Source organism: Heterodontus francisci, chromosome 8 (assembly GCF_036365525.1).
Source record: "Heterodontus francisci isolate sHetFra1 chromosome 8, sHetFra1.hap1, whole genome shotgun sequence".
NCBI lineage: Eukaryota > Metazoa > Chordata > Chondrichthyes > Heterodontiformes > Heterodontidae > Heterodontus > Heterodontus francisci.
The window spans coordinates 104712071-104737182 of NC_090378.1; the positions used below are offsets into that span (position 1 = coordinate 104712071).

The 25112-nt window shown below is 42.9% G+C and overlaps 1 protein-coding gene across 1 annotated transcript in view; it reads left to right on the forward strand.

Annotated features, from left to right (window-relative positions):
* astn1 (astrotactin 1) overlaps positions 1-25112 on the forward strand; it is a 2863484-nt gene that overhangs the window by 2711672 nt on the left and 126700 nt on the right. The window contains exon 19 of the mRNA XM_068038084.1: positions 18721-18878. Coding sequence (XP_067894185.1) covers positions 18721-18878 — 158 coding nt within the window. The remainder of the gene's footprint in view (positions 1-18720; positions 18879-25112) is intronic.

Sequence of the window (25112 nt, forward strand, 5' to 3'; positions counted from 1 at the left end):
GTATTTAAATAGTGCCATTAACAGCAAAAAGTCTCAAAGTGCTTCATTGATAGGCACATGGGAAACCAACACCAAGCCAGAAAAAGGGTACAGTATGTCTAAAAGGATGACTAAAGAGGTGAGTTCTGAGAGGATTCCAAAAGGAGTGGTGAGGTGGAGGGATTTAGGGATGAAATTTTAGAGAATAGGATCAAAACAGCTAAAGGCTTTGCTGCCCCTGGTGCGATGAAAGTGAAGTGGGGGGGGGGGGGGGGGGCGGGGGGCCAGGGACGAATTGCACAACAGGTCACGATCAGAGGAGAGTGGGGTGTTTGGGAGAATGATCTAGTGTTGCAGGAGGTTACAGAAACAGGAGTGGAGTGAAACCATGGAGGGATTCAACGGTTTTAGCGAGGATCTTAAGTTTCATGTGTTGGGGGCATGCAGCCAATGTACATCAGCAAGGACAGCACGATGGGACTTAGTTTGGGACAGGATACATACAGTAGAGTTTTGGACAAGTTGGAGCTGATGGAGGTTAAGATGCTGGCTAGTTAGGGGATGTGAGAAGTAACTAATCAAGTGCAGGATTAAGGAGAAAAGATTTGTGACAAAAATAAGAACATTTTGTCGAACATTAATTTACCTTGGTATTGCTACCTTTAATTCTGTCACTGTATACATGTGATTGAAAAAGCAGCCTCACTCATTAAATCCCAGCTTAACCCTGATCAATGTAACAGATTTTAGTTGGCTTGGCTGTGCCTAGTGTCTGAGGGAAGGGCCGTCAGTTCAGTACAAGGATCTTGTGGGATTTATCATAGAATGGTGGCAACATAGAAGGAGGCTATTTGATCTGTCGTATCTGTGCCAGTTCCCTGCAAGAACAACTCAGCTAGTCCCATTCCCCTGACCTACAAAGTTTTTCTCTTCAGATAATTACCCTTTTGAAAGCTTTTGAATCTGCCTCCACCACACTCTCAGGCAGTGCATTCCAGATCCTAGCCACTCGCTACGTAAAACAGTTTTTCCTCATGTCACTGTTGCTTCTTTTGTCAATCACATTAAATCGGTGTCCTCTGGTTCTGGATCCATCAGCCAATGGGAACAGTTTATTTAAATATGTGCTTAATTTGGCAGCTTTTTCAAGCTAAGTCATTTACACCTGTTTCGTCCTTGCTATGAAGGTCTTTGTCAACTTGTTCAGATCAGGGAGTTAGTAGCTTTTGAAAACTATATAAAGTTAGGCCAGATAGCTCTGTCAACAATGAAAAAAAGCAAAGGATTGCTCTATAAGGAATTTACTTACAGTTTAGCTTCGTAATTGCAAGCTATTTATTATTTTCTATGATATGGGGATCTACCTGAGATTAGCAACTATTCTAAAATAATGTGTTATTACAAGAATACATTTAGTCTCTTACTGTTTAGTACATTTGTTTGGCCATTAAAGTTCAGTGTAATGTTGTTCTGCAGTCTTACAAATGCATGGAGGATCCACATGAGATAAAACCCAGTGAAATAAAGTGGAGAGTTCTTTGTATTTGTTCATTCTCTAGGGATGCTATGAATTTACTTAGATCTGTGGGCAAATGAAAACCTTACTCTGGGATACTGCAAGCTAGGGCTGATGCATGGCTGAGCTATAGAAGCCAATGACAACAAGAGTTAAAAAAAAAAGTTTTTAAAAAAGCCCTAAAAATGGAGCAGGAGTAGCTCAGAGAATACAGCAGTAAATGAGGAACGAAGTGAAGGAACCAGAGAGACTGAGACACTGGTTGGGTGTGGGATAGTGTAAAGGACCCCAGTGAGAGACATAGGATAACCTAAGTTTAGAAGTGAGAGAGGGCTACCCCAGGACCTTCAATGAGCCTGTTTCAGTGCTGTATCTCTCTATGACAGAAGTTGAAAGTGTGCAGGAGTGAATGCACAGAATAGACAGGGTTGGGAGGGACACAACCAGCAACACTGGCTGTACAGAGCACAGGGTGCAGGAGGGGAGGGCCTGTGGAGATCCCGGAGTGGCTTTTGTGCGGCAGAAGTCCAGAGAGAAACCAAAGAGGGATTGATCTCTGAGAACTGTTCAGGCAGGGGGAGAGCTTTAAGAATTGCCCAGGAAGGGGAAGAGATCTGAAAGCCACCCAAGCAGGAAGATCAGCCAAGGAGAAAGAGAGAGAGAGACAGACCCTCAATGAATTGGCGGGAGATCAGCCTGTACAACCCTGCCAGAAACCACTCACTTTCAAGAGAGATAACTGAATGTGGTCCTACATCATTGGGCAATAGATTGATCATCTATGTATATCTGTCTGCAGGTGCCAGTTAGTTAAGTCTAGGCCTGGAACTGAGGAGCCCGAGGGTGCTGAGTAATATTAACCATGTAACAGATGAGTTCAATCAGTGATAGTAGGAGAATTGAGTACCACTTCTTAATTGCCTGTAATTAAAGTTATTGGCTCTGACTTCAGTTTCTTTTGTGCCCCATAAGTGGGCTTGTCTGCGGTGTAACAGGACTGAAAGATGGGTTTACATAGAACTGACAGCAAAGAAACAGGCCATTCAGCCCAACTGGTCTGTGCCAGTTTTAAGTTCCACATGAGCCTTCTCCCATCCTCTTCATCTCACCCTGCAGCATATCCTTCTGTTTCTTGCTCCCTAATGTGATTATCTAGCTTCACCTTACATGCATCAACGCTGATTGTCTTAATCACTCCATGTGATAAAAAGTTCCACAATCTAACCACCCTCCAGGTAAATAAGTTTCTCTGGAATTCCCTACTGGATTTATTGGTAACTATCTTGTATTTCTGGACCCTAGCTTTAGATTGTCCCACAAGTGGAAACATTTTTTCCTACATCTGTTAAACCCCTTCTTAACTTTAAAGACCTCTATCAAGTCACGCATCAGTCTTCACTTTTCTGGAGTAAAGAGCCCTGGCCTGTTTTGGAGTTAGTTGCTGTCCACTGGCTGGTAGTGGTGATGCTCCAGTTGTCGTCAGCACCTTAAGTCAAGAAGGCAAAGTTCAGCCAGTGTTCCTGGTTCTGATCACAATCCAGCAACCCTAGCTGGAAGTGCATACTTGTGGATGTTAGGCAAGAACAGTGTAATGCTGGGCTGTGAAGGCCCCCACAATTGAATAGCCTGCCTGTTAAAGTATCACGTGTATTATGGTCAGCTGGGTTAGTTACAGCAGTGGATCGTGAGTCAGTTCCTGCAAGGGATCAAGAAAAAGCAGAAAAGAAATAAATGCATTTCGCAATGAAACCAACTTAAGTCAGTATGGCCATCATCGGAAATGCACTTCATTGTAGGGACAGGGACAGTCCATCACTCGAGCAGTTTGATGGGAAGGACACTTGAGGACTGAAGATGTTCTCCAAAGATCAGGAGTCGCCTTATCTGACACCATACACTTGTGATTTTAATTTATCTGTGTGGGGTGGGAGGTAGCCACTTTTCAATAATGCATGGTATTTTAACAGAAATAATCTCTGGGGTATTGTGTTTTAATATTTTATGTACTTTCCAGCTACGTGATTGCATTAATCACACAAAGTGCTAGGAGTACATCCATAATGGCTGATTACTGATTTATGGACTGGGGCAAACTGACAGTAATTAAAATGAAAGCATTGCCACAAAGTCATTTTAATCCACTAATATAAGTTCAGTGCAATCTTGGAAGCACTTAATATTTCTTTGTTAAAATAATGATAATCACTCAAAAAAAGGCAGTGCTTTGAAGAACATGGGTGAAAAGACCATTTTGTTCATCTGGGATTTAATGGGTGTCACCCTGAAACCAAATTATGGTAATTCTACCATGGACAGGATTTAGATTTATTTTTAACACCGCTCTCTTCTTTCCTGCTTCCCCCGCACCCCCCTCACTACATCAATTCTAAGTCGCTCTTCCCTCTTGCTGCTTGTCCTTGTTCTCCTGTCAACTCGAGAGAGCGATGTGTTAAGGCAACTCAGGGGAATTTTCCCAGGCAAGGAGAGGTGGGTTTGTGGGGAGTTAAATCCCCTTAAAGTGACAGTGGGTCAGGATCCTGGAATCATCCTGCCCTCTTCCGGGTTTCACTGGGGGGATTGAAGGTGAGGGGGGGAAACCCTTGGATCTGTCATGAAACCAATTTAGATGCCTAAAAAGCAAATGAAGCACTGTTTTAATCCTCAATTCTGGATTTTACAGCCAAGGCACCTGTTTCCCAACCTGTCAGGAACTCACCAGGATCACCAAGGTGAGTGCACAGCGGGAAGAGCTTCTTCAGCGAAACTGACAGGCTGGGAAACCTTTGATGAGTGAAACTGAAGAGCTCCAGCCAGGGCCAGGTGAGAGGCGGCTGTTCAAAGCATTTCTTCTCTCACAGAGTGCTTTCACTGCTTGACAGGTGATTGGCAACTTCTTGGATGGCACTTCACCCACCTTCATCTGCACTTCCTTGCTGCCAGCCTTCAACATGGCAAGGCAGCAGCCTATGCAGCTCTAGCTTGGCTCTCTGATAAGGGACAAGAGAAGCAACACCACTAACACCGGCAGCAGGAGCACCAGCAGCTGCAACACCAGCTGCCTTCTCCTCAGTTGCATGCCCCTCCACAGGGCAGAGGGAATGGAAGGAGGCGAGACCACAACACAGGGTCTACAGGCAGAGGATCAGCTCTTGATATGTCTGAGTGCCAGTGCCTCAGGTTTTCATGGCTGGTTACGGGAGACATCTGCAGCCTCCTAGAACAAGACCTCCTTCCCAGTGAAGCAGGTGGGCACAAATTGCCAGTGGCTGATAAGGCACCTGTCACTGGAAGGCCACTCCACTGCCCGGGTCTCTGCTTCTTGCCAGGTAGTGTGCTTTCTTCTCCTGCAAGGAGAGAAAGCAAGAGGTATGAATGTTCACAATGGCTTGTGTGGAGAGGAGGGAAGACACCATTGTGGAGGGTCACTCTGAGGCTTAGGTGTGAGGGCAATAGGCTGAGGGTGATTAGGAGTGTTTGCTGTTTGAATGGGGATATGAGGTGCCTGCAGAGAGAAGAATTACTGGAGATGAAAAGTGTGTTGTTTGAAGGAGTGCTGTGCACGAGAACTCTGTGAAAGTCAGAGTGTAAGATTGGCACCTGAAAGTGTTATGCCTCTCACCTGTCATGCATTCCTGAGGTCCTGGATCCTCATGGTGCACTGTCTTGCGGTTGGAAGGACCACATATCTGCTGCTGACTTTATCGATCACTTCCATCCACATCGAATTGGTTGGAGCGGCAGTCTCCAAGTAATGGGAAAACTCACCTCACTGCAGCCCCTCAGATCCCACAGCAGGACACCCAGGTAAGAGTGAGAGACCCAGGGGGTGCTGGGGGATGGGTGGGGGAGTGCAGACTTCCCAGGTCTCCCCTCCAGTCCTGTGGTTGCTGCAGCCTCAGAAATTCAAGTGCTGGTGAACCATTCTAACCCATGCCTTGGTCCCTTTAATTAGAAATCCTTCCTTTGAGAGATACGGTGCATCATCCCACCTGTCTTCCATTAAATTGAAGCGGAGGTGGGAAGAGGCCCTTAAGTGGCCATCCTTGGCCTTCCCTACCCTGGACTAAATTGGAAGGCATGAAGAAGGCAATGGGCACTCCTCACCCTGCCTTCCAATCCAATTTTATGGGCCCCTCGCCTCCGTTCCCATTCCTAGGGAGCCCATAAATTTCAGCCCATTAACTCTGTTTCATTCTTCACAGATGCTGCCTGACCTTCTGAGTAATTCCAGCATTTTTTCTTTCTATTTTTCTTTTATTTTATAGATTCACATGTTTGATAGAGATGTGTCAGGGTCAATACCTGTCTTGAAATATATCATTGTATTGCAGCAGTCGTTTCTCCATAGTTAATTGTATATCTACATAATTATAAGTTCAGCATCTTGCACAAAATGTGCCATAAGTTCTGTGAGTAGGGGTTTTAGTCAGGGAATTTAGCAGCAGTATTTAAATTATTCAGCATACATACTGTTCAGTATATATGTATTTTAGAAACACAGGCTTGCTCGCTGTCCTCTCCTTTGAGTGAAGGATACGTACAGTATAAAGGCAGGCCATTTGGCCCATCCTGTCTGTACATGGCCTTTTGCTAAGGCAGTCCAAAACAAATCCTACTTTCCTGTTGTTTCCTTGTGGCCCTGTATCTTCCTCTGCTTCAAAAGTTTATCTGCCATGTCCTTAAAAGTTGCAACTGTCTGTACTTTAGTTATTCCTCGTGGTAAAGCATTCCATTCTCCCACAATTCTCCACACAGAGAAATTTCTCCGAATGTTTCTGCTCACCCTCCAAGCAGCAATTTTATATCAATGACCCCTTATCACTAAACGCCCATGCTGAGAAAATGGACTCTCCATATTCACTCTATCAAATTCCTTCATCAGTTAAAAGCCTCCATTAACTCTTAACCATCTCTGCTGCAGTGGAAATAGTTCTGGTATCCCAAGTCTCTCCTCGTAATGTTAGTTTCTTATCTCTAGTATCATCCTGGTGAATTTGTGCTGTATGTTGTCTAAGGTTTGAATGTCCTTTCCATAAGGCCTCAAAACTGCGCACTGTACTCTAACGGCGGCCTAACTTATGCCTTGAAGAAATTTATCAGTACCTCTTTGATCATTATATTCTGTGTCCTTATTCATAAATCCCAAAATGCTTTGGCCTTTTCTTAAATGGCTTTGTCTACCTGCATTCTCATTTTCAGTGAACTTATGATTTGAACCCCTCGGTCCCATCATTCCTCTGCACCCTTTAGAATCTTCACATTGAGTGTTTACCCTCATTCCTTGTTTTTCCTCTCAAAATGCACATTTCACACTTCTTCCATACAAAATAGTGTCTGTCACCTGGTTGTCCATTCTGCTAACCTATTCGTGTTCTTCAGAAGTCTTCTACAGCTCTCCACACTGTTTGCCAAACCATCTACTTTTGTGTCTTCGGTATTCTGAGATAGTGCTCCCAATGCTCAGTCCAAATCATGTATAGGAACAAAAGACCCAACACCAACACCCATTAATCACAACACTGTGTTTCCCATTGACCAACCAATTGTCTATCTGTGCTGCTATATTTGATCTTGTACCATATATCTGGTAACAATCATTTTGTGAGACACATTATGTAACAAATGGAAAATCTATATATGTATTAAAACTACTATGTTTCCTTTATCTATTCAGTTGGTCACTTTTTCAATAAAACACTATTATGTTTGTCAAACATGTTGGCTGCTTTTAATTAGCCCCTGTATCTCCAAATGGTCACTAATGAAATCTCCATTTCTGGATTCTCTGAGTATGTCCAAACTGACTAACTGGCCTGATTTACTTTTCAGTCCCTTCCTGAATGGAGATGTTACATTGATGATCCTCCTGTCCTCCACGCTAATTACAACTTAAGGGTGACTGCAAAATCTTGATTGAAACCTTCACTATCTTTTCCGTTCCTTCAATAGACTGTGGTGCATGCCATCAGGACTCGATGACTTACCTACTTTTAAGTTCTGCTCAGTTATTACAGTAATGTGTAACAATTTTTCAGTGCCCACCCCCAGAACACCTCTAGTAGTTTAAAGGTTTGAAAGGGTTAATGTTTGGGACAGTGCGAATAATACCTCCCACTATAATATAAGAGATCACATGAGAGAGAGACTTGAGGGAGAAGCAGCATGGCTTCAGTGGAGTTCGATGTCCTTGTAAAAGCACATATATTTCTCTAATATGTAATAAACTAGTTATTGTTTAAACTTACTGAAGACTCAGTAATCTCTACTAGCTAGACTAACCAAACATATAACATGGTGAACAGTGGTGGTCCTTATTATACAACACCCAGAAAATTCTGAAAAAATACTTTGAAGAAGGCTGACCTGCAAAAAGTGGCGCTTAAAACTGCACCAAGACTGCACAACTCAAAGAGGCTGTGAAAAGCTCTAGAGCTGCTCCATGGACGAGTGAGGCACAGAGAGTCAGGGAGTCGGCTTGCAGAGGCATTCAAGCTGCACCACAGAGGCATAGTGGTCTGTGAAAAAATCCCAGTCCAGCTAGCACAGGCTTCGAGTCGGAGAATCAAGCAATGGTTGGGGATCTGGTGAGCAACCCTTAAAAAAAGGTACAAAATAGTTTCTAACGGTGCACTAGGCAGGCAACACCAGGAAAAACCAAAAATCCTTCACAAGGGCAGATCCGAGGTAGATGCCGTTACACGAGGCAACCGCGAGGCTGAAAAGCGTGGGGAAACATCTGACAAGGGCGGCACAGTGGCGCAGTGGTTAGCACCGCAGCCTCACAGCTCCAGGGACCCGGGTTCGATTCCGGGTACTGCCTGTGCGGAGTTTGCAAGTTCTCCCTGTGTCTGCGTGGGTTTCCTCCGGGTGCTCCGGTTTCCTCCCACAAGCCAAAAGACTTGCAGGTTGGTAGGTAAATTGGCCATTATAAATTGTCACTAGTATAGGTAGGTGGTAGGGAAATACAGGGACAGGTGGGGATGTTTGGTAGGTATATGGGATTAGTGTAGGATTAGTATAAATGGGTGGTTGATGGTCGGCACAGACTCGGTGGGCCGAAGGGCCTGTTTCAGTGCTGTATCTCTAATCTAATCTAAAGTGCAGGAAAACTTCCAGTACAGGAAGGAAATTTTAAAAAGAAAAGTACCTAAAAAGTTTATAAAAGCCATGGATCTTAAATTTACGCTACCAGAGAGGTTTGGACACATGGAAGGACCAAATCAAACTCAAACTGGTCAATTTGGAGAAGAAGATGTTTGAGGGACAGAATTACTTTATTCCATAGGAACAATAACAGACGATGTTATTGCAAGACAAGGCATCAATGACACATCAGATAAATTTGAAGAAGTCTTAAAAGCCTTTGATAATTATTTCAACCCAAGGAGCAACAAGATTCTAGAAAGGGCCAAATTTAACAGAAGGGTCCAGAAACCAGGTGAACCAGTAGATGCTTTTATTAATGACCTTTACAGGCTTGTTGAAGGATGGGAATATGGAGACCTAAAAGCAGAATTAGTTTGAGACCGCATTGTGGTAGGTATTGCTGATGAATCCCTATCAGATTCAATGCAGTCTAAGGAAGACCTCGCCCTAGAGAAAGCAATACAGCTGGTGAGATGAGCAGAGGTCTGTAAGCAGAACAGAGCAATCCTGAGAGGTGAAGAAAAATCTTGGTTCAGAAAACGTTCAGCGACCGTACAGTTCCTTAAGCACAGGACTGTAAAAGAAGCACCAGAAAAGAAAATACACTTGGGAGGGAAAGTGCAAGATGCCATGAAACCTTGCCAGCACTGTGTCACCAAACAGACTCATAGGCGTGAACGGTGTCCTGCAAACAAAGCAGAATGCTTTCACTGCAAGAAAGTTGGCCATTTTGGGAAGATGTGGTCAAGTAAAACCATTACGTTTACAGGTTCTAAAGGAAAAGTCTTCACGCATAGAGCTATTCATGAAGTTGAACAATCTCCAACAGAAAAGAAACCAGAAAACTTCCTTGCAAAGGTCAATGACCTTTTTCATGCAGATATATATGTCAACGGACATATCACCAACTTTAAACTAGACACTGGAGCAAGCTTAACAGTTTAACAGACAATGAACACATTGCTGCAACCAACAGAAACTCAGTTACATGGCCCAAGAGAGATTGAATTGAAAGTCAAGAGAAAGCTACGGGCAACACTTCAGTACAAGGGAAAGCAGATATCGGAAACTCGATGTTCTACAGAATCAATAATGTTCTCTTTTAAGTAGAAGAGCTTGTATAGATCTTAATCCTATCAGGAAATTGGAAAAAGTTAAGCAACAAGAATCCAGGAGTCATTTCCAAAAAGACTTTCCAAAATTATTTACTGGTCTAGGAAGACTTAAGACCGAATATAACATTACTTTGCGAAAAGATGTTAAGCAGGTCTTTTCTTGCCTAGGAAGATACCACAACCGCTAATGAAGCAAGTCTAACTTCAGCTAGAAGAGATGATCAGGATGGGAGTCATTTCTCCTGTTACTGAGTCTACAGAGTGGTGACCTGGAATGGTTCTAATTCCTAAACCTAACAATACTTTTTGCATTTGTGTAGACTTAACTCAACTTAATAAGGTGGTAGCCAGAGAAATTCACTTAATGTCCTCAGTAGATGAAAGCTTGGCAAAGTTATCCAAAAGTACTATGTTCACAAAGTTCAATGCGAATAGTGGCTTTTGGCAAGTCCTGTTGGATGAGAAGTCAAGGTTATTGAAAATCTTCTTTACTCCATTCAGAAGATATTGTTTTAATCGTTTACCATTCGGAATGACATCAGCACCGGAAATATTCCAAAGAACTATGTTGACCATTCTACAGGGCCTTAAAGGAGTAAGATGCCATATGGACGACATCTTAGTCCATGGGGAAACTGTCAAAGGACATGACCTGAGGGTTAGAGTAACTTTGAATCGTCTACAAAAAAAAGGCCTGGCACTTAATTTTTTTTAAATTTGTTATTGGGATGTGGTGTTGCTGGCCAGGCCAGCATTTATTGCCCATCCCTAATTGCCCATGAGAAAGTGGAGATGAGATGCCTTCTTGAACCCCTGCAGTCCATGTGGGGTAGGTACACCCACAGTGCTGTTAGGAAGGGAGTTCCAGGATTTTGACCCAGCAACAGTGAAGGAACAACAATATAGTTCCAAGTCAGGATGGTATGTGGCTTGGAAGGAAATTGCAGGTGGTGGTTTTCCCATGCAGCTGCTGCCCTGGTCCTCCTCGGTGGTAGAGGTCGCAGGTTTGGAAGGTGCTGTCTGAGGAGCCTTGGGCATTGCCGCAGTGAATCTTGTAGATGGTACACACTGCTGCCACTGTGTGTCGGTGGTGGAGGGAGTGAATGTTTGTGGATGTTGTGCCAATCAAGCGGGCTGCTTTGTCCTGGATAGTGTAGAGCTTCTTGAGTGTTGTTGGAGCTGCACCCATCCAAGCTATTGGAGAGTATTCCATCACACTCCTGACTTGTGCCTTGTAGATGGTGGAGAAGCTTTGGGGAGTCAGGAGGTGAGTTACTTGCCGCAGGATTCCCAGCCTCTGACCTGCTCTTGTAGTCACGGTATTTATATAGCTACTCCAGTTCAGTTTCTAGTCAATGGTAACCCCCAGGATGTTGATAGTTGGGGGTTTAGCCATTGTAATGCCATTGAATGTCAAGGGGAGATGGTTAGACTCTCTCTTGTTGGCGATGGGCATTGCCTGGCACTTGTGTGGTGCAAATGTTACTTACCACTTATCAGCCCAAGCCTGAATATTGTCTAGGTCTTGTTGCATTTCTACACGGAATGCTGCAGTATCTGAGGAGTCGCAAATGGTGCTGAACATTGTGCGAACACCCCCACTTCTGACCTTATGATTGAAGGAAGGTCATTGATGAAGCAGCTGAAGCTGGTTGTCCTTAGGACACTACCCTGAGGAACTCCTGCAGTGATATCCTGGAGCTGAGATGATTGACCTCCAACAATCACAGCCATCTTCCTTTGTGCTAGGTACCACTCCAACCAGCGGAGAATTTTCCCCCCTGGTTCCCAGGGACTTGAGTTTTGCTAGGGCTCCTTGATGCCATTCTCAGTCAAATGCTGCCTTGATGTCAAGGGCAGTCACTCTCACCTCACCTCTTGAGTTCAGCTCTTTTGTTCATGTTTGAACCAAGGCTGTAATGGGGTCAGGAACTGAGTGGCCCTGGCACAACCAAAATTGAGCATTACTGAGCAGGTTATTGCTAAGCAAGTGCCGCTTGATAGCACTGTCGGTGAGGCGACACCTTCCATCACTTTGCTGATGATCAAGAGTAGACTGATGGGGCGATAATTGGCTGGGTTGGATTTGTCCTATTTTTGTGTATAGGACATACCTGAGCAATTTCCACATAGATACTGGTAGTTGCCAATATTGTAGCTGTACTGGAGCAGCTTGGTTAGGGGTGCCGCAAGTTCTGGAGCACAGGTCTTCAGGACCCATAGCCTTTGCACTGTCCAGTGCCTTCAGCCGTTTCTTGATATCACATGGAGTGAATCGAATAGGCTGAAGACTGGCATCTGTGATGCTGGGTCTTGAGGAGCAGCCACACTTAAAGTCAAGTGTGAATTCTCAAAAATGTTTATTTGTTTCTTCGAGCACATTGTTAGTAGCAAGGGCATAATGGCAGACCGGCAAAAGACGAAAGCCATTACTGAATTCCCAATTCCTACTTCTGTGATTCAGTGAAATGGTTTATCAGTTGGCAAAATTTCTGCCCAATCTAGCATTAATTACTGAACCCTTAAGACAATTATTAAGGAATGCTCAAGCATGGTGTTGGAATGCACATCAGGAGCAAGCATTTCAAAGGATCAAAGAAATGCTGTTTCGCCAGATATCTTCGCACATTATAACCCCTCACTACCGACCATAATTGCAGCAGATGCTTCATCTACAGCCAGATGGATGTAACAGACTGGTTTATTATGCGTCTTAAGCATTGTCTGAGACGAGGTATGCCGTCATAGAGAAAGAAGCTCTCGCAGTCATGTGGGCTTGCGAAAAGTTCTCAGATTATATCATCGGCTTAAAGGTTGGCATAAAGACAGATCACAAACCCCTAGTTTCTTACTTGATGAAAACGAACTCGCTAGGATGCCTCCGAGAATCCAGAGATTCCAGTTGAGGCGAATGAGAATCACATCTGAAACAATACATGTGCAGGGAAAGCTGCAAACAACAGCAGATGCATTGTCCAGAGCTACTGTTGTCCACCTACACAATGGGATGTTAACTTCATGAATGAGATTGAGTCATATTCTCAGTTCATTGCATCACAATGACCGGCAAGATCAAAAAAGCTCCAAGAAATTTGTCATGCTCAGAGGCAAGATGAGAAATGCCTCTCTATCCGCCAATATTGCACGCAAGATTGGCCGCAGCAGCATCCCAGTGGTGAAGTCATGAATATCTGCTTTAAGTACAGAAAGCACTTTACTATTGTGGATGATTTGTTGATATATGACAAGCGACTGGTGATTCCGGTCTCACTCAGGGCAGACGTCTTGGAGAAAATACACCAGAGTCACATGGGTATCACGAAATGCAGAACACAGGAACAGTGTGGTGGCCAGGAATATTGAGAGCTATAGGAGAAATCATTTCTAATTGCCAGGTATGCGCAGTGCACTGACCAGACCAAAGGGAACCCCTTATGTCGACCCAATTTCCAGCCAGACCGTGGGAACATCTGGGCGTGGATCTGTTCATATTTAATGGTTTAATGATTGTTATTGATTATTTTTCAAGGTGGATAGAAGTCAAATGGCTGTACACAACGACTACAGAAACAGTCATTCGAGCTTTATCAGAGATCTTTGCAGCATGTGGCATTCCTGACTCCAGATTGTTATCAATACTGGTCCACAATTTGCAAATGACTACTTTATGCACTCTGCAGAAAGCTGTGGATTTGTACCATCTTTCAAGTTCCCCTAGATATTCTCAATCTAATGGTGAAGCTGAAAGAGGATTCAGAACTATCAAAGCAATGTTAAAGAAGAATGAAGATTTTCAAACAGCAGTCCTAAACTACAGATCTGCTCCATTGCTATGTGAATTAGCACCGTCAGAACTGTTGATGGAAAGGAAGCTTCGAACGCAACTTCCTATTCTACCCAAAACATTCCTTCCAGGGCTAGAAGTCCAGGATCATCAGAGATTTCAAGACAGAGAAAAAGCTTATCAAAAACAACAAGCTTATAACTATAACAGGACATATCGTACCAGGAACCTACCCAAGTTGATGGAAGGAGAAAAGGTCTGGGTACGAGACCAAGGCAGAGAAGGAGTAATCATTCAGAGAGATGATAATCAACAGCTATCTTATTTAGTACATACTTCAGAAGATACTATAAGAAGAAACAGGAGAAATGTTATTTCTATTCATCAAAGACGTCAATCAGTCATACATTTGGATGAACCAGAAGTTGAACCTGAAATTCAGAAAGCACTGGATACTACAAAGCTCAATGAAGTCTGTCCTAGTCAAGAAACAAGAGTTCATAGAAAGACTACTGATCTTCTAAGTCTGACAGCAACACAAAGAGGGAGACTTGTGAAGACTCCTGACAGATTGAATCTGTAATGTCAGAGACTTAGGGGGAGATGGGGTTGTATGTAAAAGAAAAAATAAATGTACAAAAAATTATGGACAAGGACTTGGGGGGGACGGGGGGAGAGATGTAGTATAAGGGTTTGAAAGGGTTAATGTTTGGGAGAGTGTTAGTAATACCTCCCAACACGATGATGTAAGAGATCACGTGAGAGACCTGAGGGAGTAGCAGCATGGCATAAGTGGAGTTAGGCATACATGCATAAAACTGTATATAGTTCTTTAATATGTAATAAACTAGTTATTGTTAAAACTTATTGAAGACTTAGTAATCTCTCCAAGCTAGATTAACCAAACATACAATACCTGCACTCTTATTTCCATTAAATTAAAAGCAAAATACTGCATGCTGGAAATCTGAAATAAAAACAAGAAATGCTAGAAATACTCAGCAGGTCTGGCAGCATCTGTGGAGAGAGAAGCAGAGTTAACGTTTCAGGTCAGTGACTCTTCTTCAGAACTAGCAGATATTAGAAATGTGAAAGATTTTATGCTAGTAAAGCGGGGGTGGGGCAAGAGATAACAAAGGAGAAGGTGTAGATAGGACAAGGTCACAAAGAATAAAAAACCAGAAGGTCATGGAGCAAAGGCAAACAATATGTTAATGGTGTGTTGAAAGACAAAGCATTAGTACAGATAGGTGTTAATGGACAGAAAACTGAACAGCCACGAGTAAAAACATGAAAAAAACAGTGGGTAGGCGAACTGAACAAACTAAGATAAAATAAAACAAACACAAAAAAAATTTTTAAAAAGAAAAAATGACTAAAAATAAAAGTAAAATGGGTGGCCCTTCATGCTCTGAAATTATTGAACTCAGTGTTCAGTCCGGCAGGCTGTCGCGTGTCTAATCGGAAAATGAGATACTGTTCCTCGAGCTTGCATTGATGTTCACTGGAACACCACAGCAATCCCAGGACAGAGATGTGGGCATGAGAGCAGGGGGGAAGTGTTGAAATGGCAAGCAACCGGAAGCTCGGGGTCCTGCTTTCGGACTGAGCGGAGGTGTTCCGCAGAGCGGTCACCCAGTCTGCATTTGGTCTCCCCAATGTAGAGGACACCACGTTGTGAGCAGCGAATACAGTATACTACATTGAAAGAAGTACGAGTAAATCACTGCTTCACCTGAAAGGAGTGTTTGGGGCCTGGGATAGTGAGGAGAGAGGAGGAAAAAGTGCAGGTATTACACCTCCTGCGACTGCAGGGGAAGATGCCGTGGGATGGGGATGAGGTGGTGAGGGTAATGGAGGAGTGGACCAGGGTGTCGCGGAGGGAATGATCCCTTCGGAATGCTGACAGGGGAAGATGCGTTTGGTTGTGGCATCATGCTGGAGGTGGTGGAAATGGCGGAGGAAGATCCTTTGGATATGGAGTATGATGGGGTGGAAAGTGAGGACAAGGGAAAACCTGTCGCGGTTCTGGGAGGGAGGGGAAGGGGTGAGGGTAGAGGTGTGGGAAATGGGCCAGACACAGTTGAGGGTCCTGTCAACCATTGTGGGGGGAATCCTGGGTTGAGGAAAAAGGAAGACATATCAGAAGCGCTGTCATGGAAGGAGCATCATCAGAGCAGATGCGTCAGAGACGGAGAAACTGGGAGAATGGAATGGAGTCCTCACAGGAGGCAGGGTGTGAAAAAGTGTAGTCGAGGTAGCTGTGGGAGTCGGTGGGCTGCCAGACCTGCTGAGTGTTTCCAGCATTTCTTGTTTTTATTTCTTATTTCCATTGTTATTTATAAACACCAACAAAAAGTATTCAATCTCTCCGTCATACCATCACAATGAGATTTCTATCTACAGCTGAAGCAATTCGGCCTTCTTCATTATCGTTACTTTTAAAATACTTATAAAAGCCCTTATTATTGCCTTTTATGCTATCTGCCAGACTTGTCAAATTCACTTTTTCCCTTTTAACCTCTCTTTTCATCTCCCACAACACTTTATTTCTCATGATTTTCTTTAGTCGTGACAGTCCTCGTCTTATCAGATATCTCCCTTTTAACCTTCAATTCTGTTTCAATCTCGATTGTGCCTTCAAAACTATCCTTCAGTTTTGCATTGTGTGAATATGTCTGTGCTGTATTTGATCCATCTCTTATTTGAAGATTCCCAATTGTTGATCTGCTAGCTTTTCTTCTCAGCTCAATGCTTTCCTTTCTCATTGAAGTTTGCCATTTTCCAGTTCAACATCCTTATCTTTGGATCTTCATTATCCTATTCCATTATCACATTGTCCATTATGTTACGGTCACCATTTCCCAATTGTTCTCCGACTCTCACATCAGTTATCAGTCCCGTTTTATTTCCCACAGTTAAGCACTGCTGCTTTCCATATTTGATTTGGAAAATACTGATCTAGGAAGTGGTAAGAGACAGAGAGGCAGCGGTGGCAACGATTCATATAGATGGAGTAAAGAAATAGAAATAGTACAATCTTTAATGTGCATTACAGGAAAACAGTGGGGATAATGAGAAAGAATGCATTCTCTAAATTGATCTCTGCTAATTAATAATATTTCCATGATTTATGATGTGGAAGCACCAGTTAATAACCAGGTTTCACTGAATTTTCATCAGTGATAAAATAAACATTAGAAGGCAGGTTCAGTAAAACTCGAGTGGTGGAATGGAGCGTTGCTGGTAGGGGGTGAGAAACATAAAATCAGATATGTAACTTCATGATCCAATTCACTGCATGTTGTATTCCCTGTATGTTTTATTCAGGAGGCACAAGGACACCGTACTGGAGGAATGTGCATGCCTCATTTATATATCGTATTTATTTAAATAGGGGCACACACCTGAATTTCACAACTTTGGACGAGGTTCTTGTCCCATTGTGCACCTTGCTCAAATATAATGGGTGCAGCACTATGAAATAGGCAAGGTCCAAACTCGAGTGCTTCTGTAATCAAGGTTGCTGTCATTTCAGTTTTTGTTGAAGTCCAGTCTGGTTTTGGACACCTGCCACAACACTAAAATAGTCACAATAGAAGTTACAGATGGGGAACAGACCAGCTGCCTGGAGGCGGCCCCCCAGCAGCAGACCAGGGGACCAGTGGTCCAGGCAGGCTTTGAGGCCCTCCCCGCCTGCATCACCATAGCTGCAGCCACAGGCCAGCCTATGTGGCCCGGCAGCTGTGGCCATTTTTTAAAATTTGAAAGTTTTAAAAGTTGCTGAGAGGGCGCTTTAAGTTGAAGACGCCCTCTCTCTCTTTCTCTTACCTGAGATAGCAGGCTGCAGCTCCTTCCATGCTGGAGGGCCGCCTGCCATCCGTAATTGGACAGCAAGCCCACCCTCTGGCCACTAATTGGTCAACTGAGGGAAAATCACTGCAGGGTGACTGTTTCCCACACAGAGCAGTGTAGGGATCCCCCTGTTTGACCACCACATTGAAGTCTCAACCCTAAAGGCAAAAAGCTGCTCCTAGTCTGCACACTCTGGAATTCTGCCTTTTAAACACTTCCACTTCTTCAGCCGCCTCTCCTCCTTTAAGACACTCTTTAAACTAAATTCTTTGGTTGGCATGATAAAAGTGCGGAGAGGCCACAATGTGGTTGCCGCCCAGGGCGCCAAGAATTCTTAATCCATACAGAAAATTCTGGAAATACTCAGCAGGTCTGGCAGCGTCTGTGGAGAGAGAAGCAGAGTTAACGTTTCAGATTGATGACCTTTCACCCAGAACTGGGAAAAGTTAGAAATGTAATGGGTTTTAAGCAAGTGAAATGGGAGAGGGTGGAAAAGGAACAGAAGGAAAGGTCTGTTATACGATGGAAGACAGGAGAGATTAAATGACAAAAGAGTTAGTCGTGCAGGGTCAAAGGTAGTGTTAATGGGACCATAAAAGAAACAAAATATGTGCCTAGAGCAGGTGTGCTGCTGTCTGAAGGCAAAAACAAGAGAAAAGCAAGGGTGAGACTGGAACATGCAGAGAAAAGGAAACAAAATGGGGGCAGAGATTATGGTCTGAAATTGTTGAACTCAGCGATGTATCTAGAAGGTTTTCGAGTGACTAATCAAAAGATGAGATGCTGATCCCGAGCTTATGTTGAGCTTAATTGGAACACTGCAGTAGGCTAAGGACAGAAAGATCAGTGTGAGAGCAAGGTGGAGAGTTACAATGACAGCAACACACCTGCTCTTTTGTGTGTTTCTTTGTTTCTTTTCTTGCTCCCTATCACTGACCTTCCCTTTTGCTCTTTTTTTCCCCCACCATCCCCCATTTCACTTGCTTAAAACCTATGACATTTCTAACTTTTCTCATTTCTGATGAAAGGTCATTGACCTGAAGCGTTAACTCTGTATCTTTCTCCACAGATGCTGCCAGGCCTGCTCAATATTTCAAATTTCCAGCTTCTGCTTATGCATATTCTGCTCTTGTATTCATTTTTAATCCAGGTCCGGTTCATAAACTGATGTTACAATATTTCAGAAATGTCAGCATACATTAGCACAGCATTAGCAATAGTATCCCTGCTTTTATATTTATTCTCTAGTCTTTAACTGTCACTTCATGGAATCTCTCATTAATACGGAGATGATTTTAAAAAAGATCTTTGTTTTCTTTCTCCAGTTTGAGATTGTCACCTGCTCATGAGCCAAGTAGCTCACTGGTGGTTTTAGAGTGGGACCACACAGAGCCTGCAATTGGGGTGAAGATTGTGGACTACCTGATCAGCTTGGAAAGGGTCACCATCACGGATCGAGCAGAAATGTCCAAGGTGGAGACAGGTGAGTGTGGTCCTAGTTTGGCCAGAAGAGTTAATGATGGAGAGAGGAGAACATGGTATAAGTTTGGCCATTGATCATAAGAGTTAAAGAAGGAGAGGGATGAAGGTTGTTATGCAAGGGTAGTCTGTAGTAAAAATGTGTCCCTGAGGAATTTGCAAACAATGTTTGACTTTCCTATTTTTACAGGGAATATACTGTGACTAACAGAAATGTTAGAGCTGATGTAAGTCCGCAGGCATGAATGGGACATTGAAATATTTGTTCAGAAAAGATCTTGTACTCGAAATGAAAAAGTGGTTTTAGAATTTAAGTACAAGGTGCAATTCTTTAGATATTAAAAGTGGTATGGGTGGTCCTTACTTAAATGGACTTAATCTTGCCAACAATTTGTTACATGATAAACACTCAAGTTTTGCTTAATTGCTAACTTGTCAGCTCTGAATACGTTCAAATTTGACTCAGATTCTGACCCATGCAGGTGAAATATATTCAGATTTGCCTCAGTCAGTGGTGTGCCTGGATGTAAAAGAAGTCCGATGTTATGGACAGATGGTAAGAAGTGTGGGTGGTTCCCTGACCGCAATCATGTTTTGTAAAAGTGATGCTTTAGCCCCTGAGTGTCTTCAGGGTCAAATAAACAGACAGAAGATGTTTTTTCTCGTAGGTAAAAAAAATAAACTTTTTAAACAAATCCATAAGCAATCTCAACCTCACTCACACGGCCATTCACCACACATACATACACAAGAATAGATAGAGGAAAAAGGATAAGGGGTAATTTAAAGTCCCAAGTCAGATAAGTGTTCATGGTTTAGTGTATTATTGAGTCTTCTCGGGAGGAAAAGTCATTTTTTTTAAACGTTGCAGGTCTGATTATTCGCTGTCTTGAACTTGCGGAGGTATTTTAGAGCTTGAGTGGTTGTAATACAATCCAAAGCTGGTTGTGTGTAGTTTGTCACCTTCTCAGATGATTAGTCTCAAAGTCACCTTGTGATATCTGTGCTGTGGTGGCTGTTTCTGGTCAGCAGGGTTCTTCTTTTGCCTGCTGGATCCTTGTCACAGGCTTTCTGTAATGTTGGCTTGATCTCCCCTCTCTCTCTCTCCAGAGAGCGACCTTTTAAGGAAAAAATCTCTCACATTAACATCTGTTAGGAGAAGCATGGCCCTCTCTCCTGTTGTGACCAGATAATGTGCTAAGATATGATAACCATGGTCATCGTTTGATGTTTGAAGGGAATATTCTGAGATGATTGGCCTCCAACAACCAGAATCATCTTCCTTTGTGGGAGGTTTGACACCAGCCAGTGGAGAGTTTGGATTTCACTCAGTTACTGACCTAATTGAGTTTAAGTATGCTTGGATTTTTTTCTCAGTTATTGACGAGCCTTGATCTTAATGCACTTAGATTTTGAAGCTGGATTTGAGCCATAGGCCATGAGGAACTTGAATTTGTTGGAGATGATAAACTTAAAGATCAGAAAATGTAATTTAAAATAAAAATTGGAACAGTAGTGTTCATCAATTCTTCAAATTTTGTTTGTTTGTTGCTAATGCTTCTCCTCTGTTATACCCAATTGAAGAAATTATAGACCTTGTGCTGTAACTGAAAGCTGCTTGAATCGCTCCATCCATAATACATCGAGGTGTTCTGCCTCATTGTAACGTTTTGTGCTGATAGCCAGCATTACAACAGTGTTTGATGCTGATTAAACCTGATTTTGTTGATGGAGAAATCAGGTCTTTATGTATCTACAAACTTTGTTAATAATTCCTCTGGTTGGGTATAGCCTTGACGGGATTAGTAAAATCTTCACAAAAGATGAAAATTGTTAAACGTTTCTGAAGGATCTTTCCTACATGAGAAGCATTTCCCAACATATTTATTGTATAAATTATTGGCCAGTGTACATATCCCTATGTGCAAGCTAATATCTGCTGGTGACTGGCACATGGCAAACAGAAATTAATATACAGATGTAATTAAGCCCCTGTGATGACTCACTGCCTTGGAGAGGGAAACAGCAGGGCTGCTGTTCCTGACTGCTATCCACTGTCCCCTGCTAGAAACCACATTTGTTTAGATGCTGACTGAGGACAGGGTATGCGCAGCTGTAATGCCCCCACAGTCCAAAAGCCTGCTGAAACACATCATCCAGGACCATGAAGAATGAACAGTGGGATGAGATACCAAAGATCTGCTAAGTTCCAGCAGAACTATGATCGAGCAAAGAGAGGAAGGAAGACAAGGCAGGGGAGCACCAAACGTTTTCATCAAGATTTGCATGCTGGTATGTTATGAACAGGGTACCTCAGCAGAGATGGTGAGTACCAGATATTGTCCCTCATTGCAAAGATTAGCTGCCGATATTGTGAGTTATGGGGTTGTGCACAGTCATCTTTTAAAGACCTGCAGCATTACAATAAAGATTATACCACGAGATGTGTGCAAATAGATCTTTTTCCTCTCGAGAATCCCAAGGTGCACAAAGAGCCCTAGACCTAGCAAGGACTATTCCTGCATCCATTTCTATATATTCAGTTTGAGTATTTCTTCTATGCAGCAACTCGTATCTTCAGTGGTGAAGACTAATTTCTGAATTTATCTTTGTGCTGGGCCACCCTGCATAAGGACATTACAAATATATTATTGTGTGTGGGGAGGGGGGAATAGCAAGAGAAAATGATATTTAGGATACGCTCACTGAATCACTGCAGATGTCTGAAGCCCAAAGGCACTATCTGCAAGTGATGTTGTGCAGTATAGATGACCTCTTGCACTGTCAACTTCTGAATATGAATAAAAACATGTGTTTCTGAGCAGACACAGCAACGAATGGCTGCTTTATCCAATCAATATATATTTTTAAAAGCAGTGAAATTCCTATATTACACTTTTTTGTTCTTTTTATTGTATGCACCACTCAGTAATTCTTCCAGTGAGTGCTGTAATTTCTTTGGCAAAGAACAGGGAGCCAGCAAAAGTGAATCACAAATGTTGTTGATTTGTCCATCCCAAAAACAGCCTCACCCATAGATAAAACCTATCTGGTACTCAATAATGCTGCAGCCTCTGCGATAGATTAGATCTGGCACTGTGTTTGATTCTGTTAGATTGCAGCTCCTTTCAAACATGTAATTGAAAATAAGATGAATCAACAGAAGGAACAGCTGGTTTATATGGTTTTGACATTTTGAGAAAAAAGGATTTAAAAAAAAAATCAGATGAAAGAAGTATTTGAAGCTTAAAAGGGGAAGGATGGTGAACAATTAGCATACAGAGTTTAAAACTGTTGATTAAATGATGCAAAATTTATTTTGAATAAATAGTCAGTGGAGACCAGGCATATTGGATCTCCTTGCCTCCAGGCCACTCCAGTTAATGTTTAGAAGGTGACCCATGTGTCCCAGTATCAGTGGAGCTCAAACATAGGAGTTCTCCAGAACTGGCCAATTATGGGAGAAGCATACGACTAGCAGAGTTTTGAAAATAAAACAAAGTCCTGAAAGACAATGACGGAATATTGAAATTAGTTCTACCCCCTGTTTTACTTCCTCTTTCCCCCCATTCGGTGTTTAGCTGGTATCTGAATGAACATGAGAACACTGAAAGATTAGGTCAACTTGTTGTTACATCAGCCAGTTCTAGGAGAGCCCATCATGCACTGTGTGTGAACTCCTTCACAGGCTGCAAAGTGATAAAGATGGCTCAGGGAAGCCGAATTACATTGTTGAAGAATCAAAACAGCATGGCTGAGCCAATGGAAAATTATACCAAAAAGGAAAAAAAAGCTTACAAACAGAAATCTGAAATAAACTTAGAATATGGTATGATTACATTCAGGTACAACAACATCTGTAAAGAGAAGACCAGTTACCATGACACTCCAGACCCACAGCAATGTGCTTAACTCTTAATTGCCCTTTGAAATGGCCTAGAAACTCACTCAGTTGTCAAGGGCAATTAGGGATGGGCAACACATGTTGGCCTTGCCAGTAATGCCCACATCCCATGAAAGAATAAAAAAAAAATGTCAAGCACAAAATGGGAAGCTGAATGATAAAGCATTAAATAGTTTTAAACCATGAAAACAACAAGTGATGGGATGAAGGTTCAGGGAGTAACCAAGTTATTTTGTACAAAGTCTTCACCCTTCCCCATTCTGTGTATTCTAAGGCAGTTTCTCAGGATCTTCTTCTTAGGCAGTCTGTCAGGATCAAGGATGACTTGCTTCGACTCCAGTTTGATGGGTTCCAAGATGGCCGATGAGTCCAATGTGCGATATACAGACTTTGCCACATGAAGGGCAAGTAGATTAGTAGTTTGGAGGTTTGTGCACTCCCGACGCCTCAACTTTTCCTCCTCATGTTCCTGACGAAGTCCCTCGAAGTGTACCATGCCTTCCCGAATGAGCTTTCTCCATCTAGGATGGTCATGAGCCAGGGATTCCCTCGAGTCAATGGGGATGTTTGATCTCTTCAGGGATGCTTTTAAGACATCTCTAAAGCATTTCCGCTGTCTTCCTGGGAGTCTCCTGCGGCGACCAAGTTTTGAGTGGAACGACTGCTTCGAGAGTCTGGTGTCAGGCATGTGAACAACATATCCCGCCCAGCGGAGCTGGTTTTGAGTGATTAGTGCCCCGATACAGGACAGGTTATCTTGGGAGAGGACGCTGCTGTTGGACTGCCTTTCTTGCCGCCGGATTTTGAGGATCTTGCGGAGGCACCTCTAGTGGTACTTCTCCAGTGCTTTGAGGTGCCTGCTGTAGGTTGTCCAAGTTTCGGAAGCATATAGAAGCGCAGGGATCACTAGTGCCTGGTAAACCATGATCCTAGTTATGGGTTTGCAATCCTGATCCTCAAATACTCTCTTCCTTCTTTTATTCTTTCATGGGATGTGGGTGTCGCTGGTAAGGCCAGCATTTGTTGCCCACCCCTAATTGCCCTTGACAACAGAGTGGCTTGCAAGGCCATTTCAGAGGACAGCTAAGAGTCAACCTCATTGCTGGGTCAGGAGTCACATGTCAGCCAGACCAGGTAAGGACAGCAGATTTTCTTCCCTAAAGGACATTAGTGAACCAGATGGGTTTTTTACGACAATTGATAATTTCAAGGTACCATTACTAAGACGAGCTATCAATTCAAGATTTTTAAATTAATTAATTTAATTTATTCATTCATTGAATTTAAATTCCACCAGCTGCTATGGTGTGATTTGAGCCCATCTCTTCAGGAAATTATCCTGGCCCTCTGGATTACTAAGTCAGTTACATTACCACTACATCACCTCGAAGGCTGAGCTAGCAATTTGGAGGCGATGATAAACCTCATCATCTATGTCTGCCTTTGCCGAGAGGATCTCCCAAGATATGGACAATGGTTCACATTTTCCTGGATCTCACCATTGATCTTGATTATTGGGGGTGGTGTTGTGCTGTGGGAGCTGTTTGGAAGAGGACCTTCATTTTCTGAGTGTTTAATGAAACACCCATTTTCTCATATGCTTCGGAGAAGGAGTCGACAATGATCAGTTTCAGAGTAAGCGCAACTTGGACAACCTACAGCAGGTACCTCAGATCCCTCATCTGGGATGAGGAGTGCTTGCCAGGGGACTTCAGGGACACTGTGATTGTGACTGTATTCAAGAAGGGAGACAAGACCAATTACAGCAACTACAGAGGAATCACCCTACTGTCTGCCACAGGGAAGAAGATTGCAAAGATCCTAAGAATACCATAACATGGCCCATCAGAGAGGTGGCACGCATCTTCAATTTATTACACGATAAGCTCCTGGTCTCAGTTATTGAGATCCTCCCGAGCAGGGGAAATTTGAAACTGAAATCAGATGAGTAGTCTCTTTTGATCACTTGCGTATGTCTTTGAGTAGATTGCTGTTGTGTTTAATTGGCTGATTCCGAAGGTGGATCGCTAGTACAGCCTATCAGGCATTAAAATTATATGGCAGGCAAAAGGGAAAAAAAAACAATTGCTCTATAAGGGAATTCTGTCCCTGTTTATCTTTTTCTGATTTCTCACTCCTTTCTTTGTTCAACCTTGGAATTTTATCTTTCTTGTTGTTTCTTTTCTTTGACTTTGTTATCACTCTCTTTACATATTTTATTTTCATTTTCTCTTTTCCCTCCTGCTGTCTCATTCCTTTTTCCTCCACCCCTCTTTCCTTCCCTCATTCTTTGTTCACTTACTCCTCTCCATTTCCCCTTCTCCCTCTCTTTCC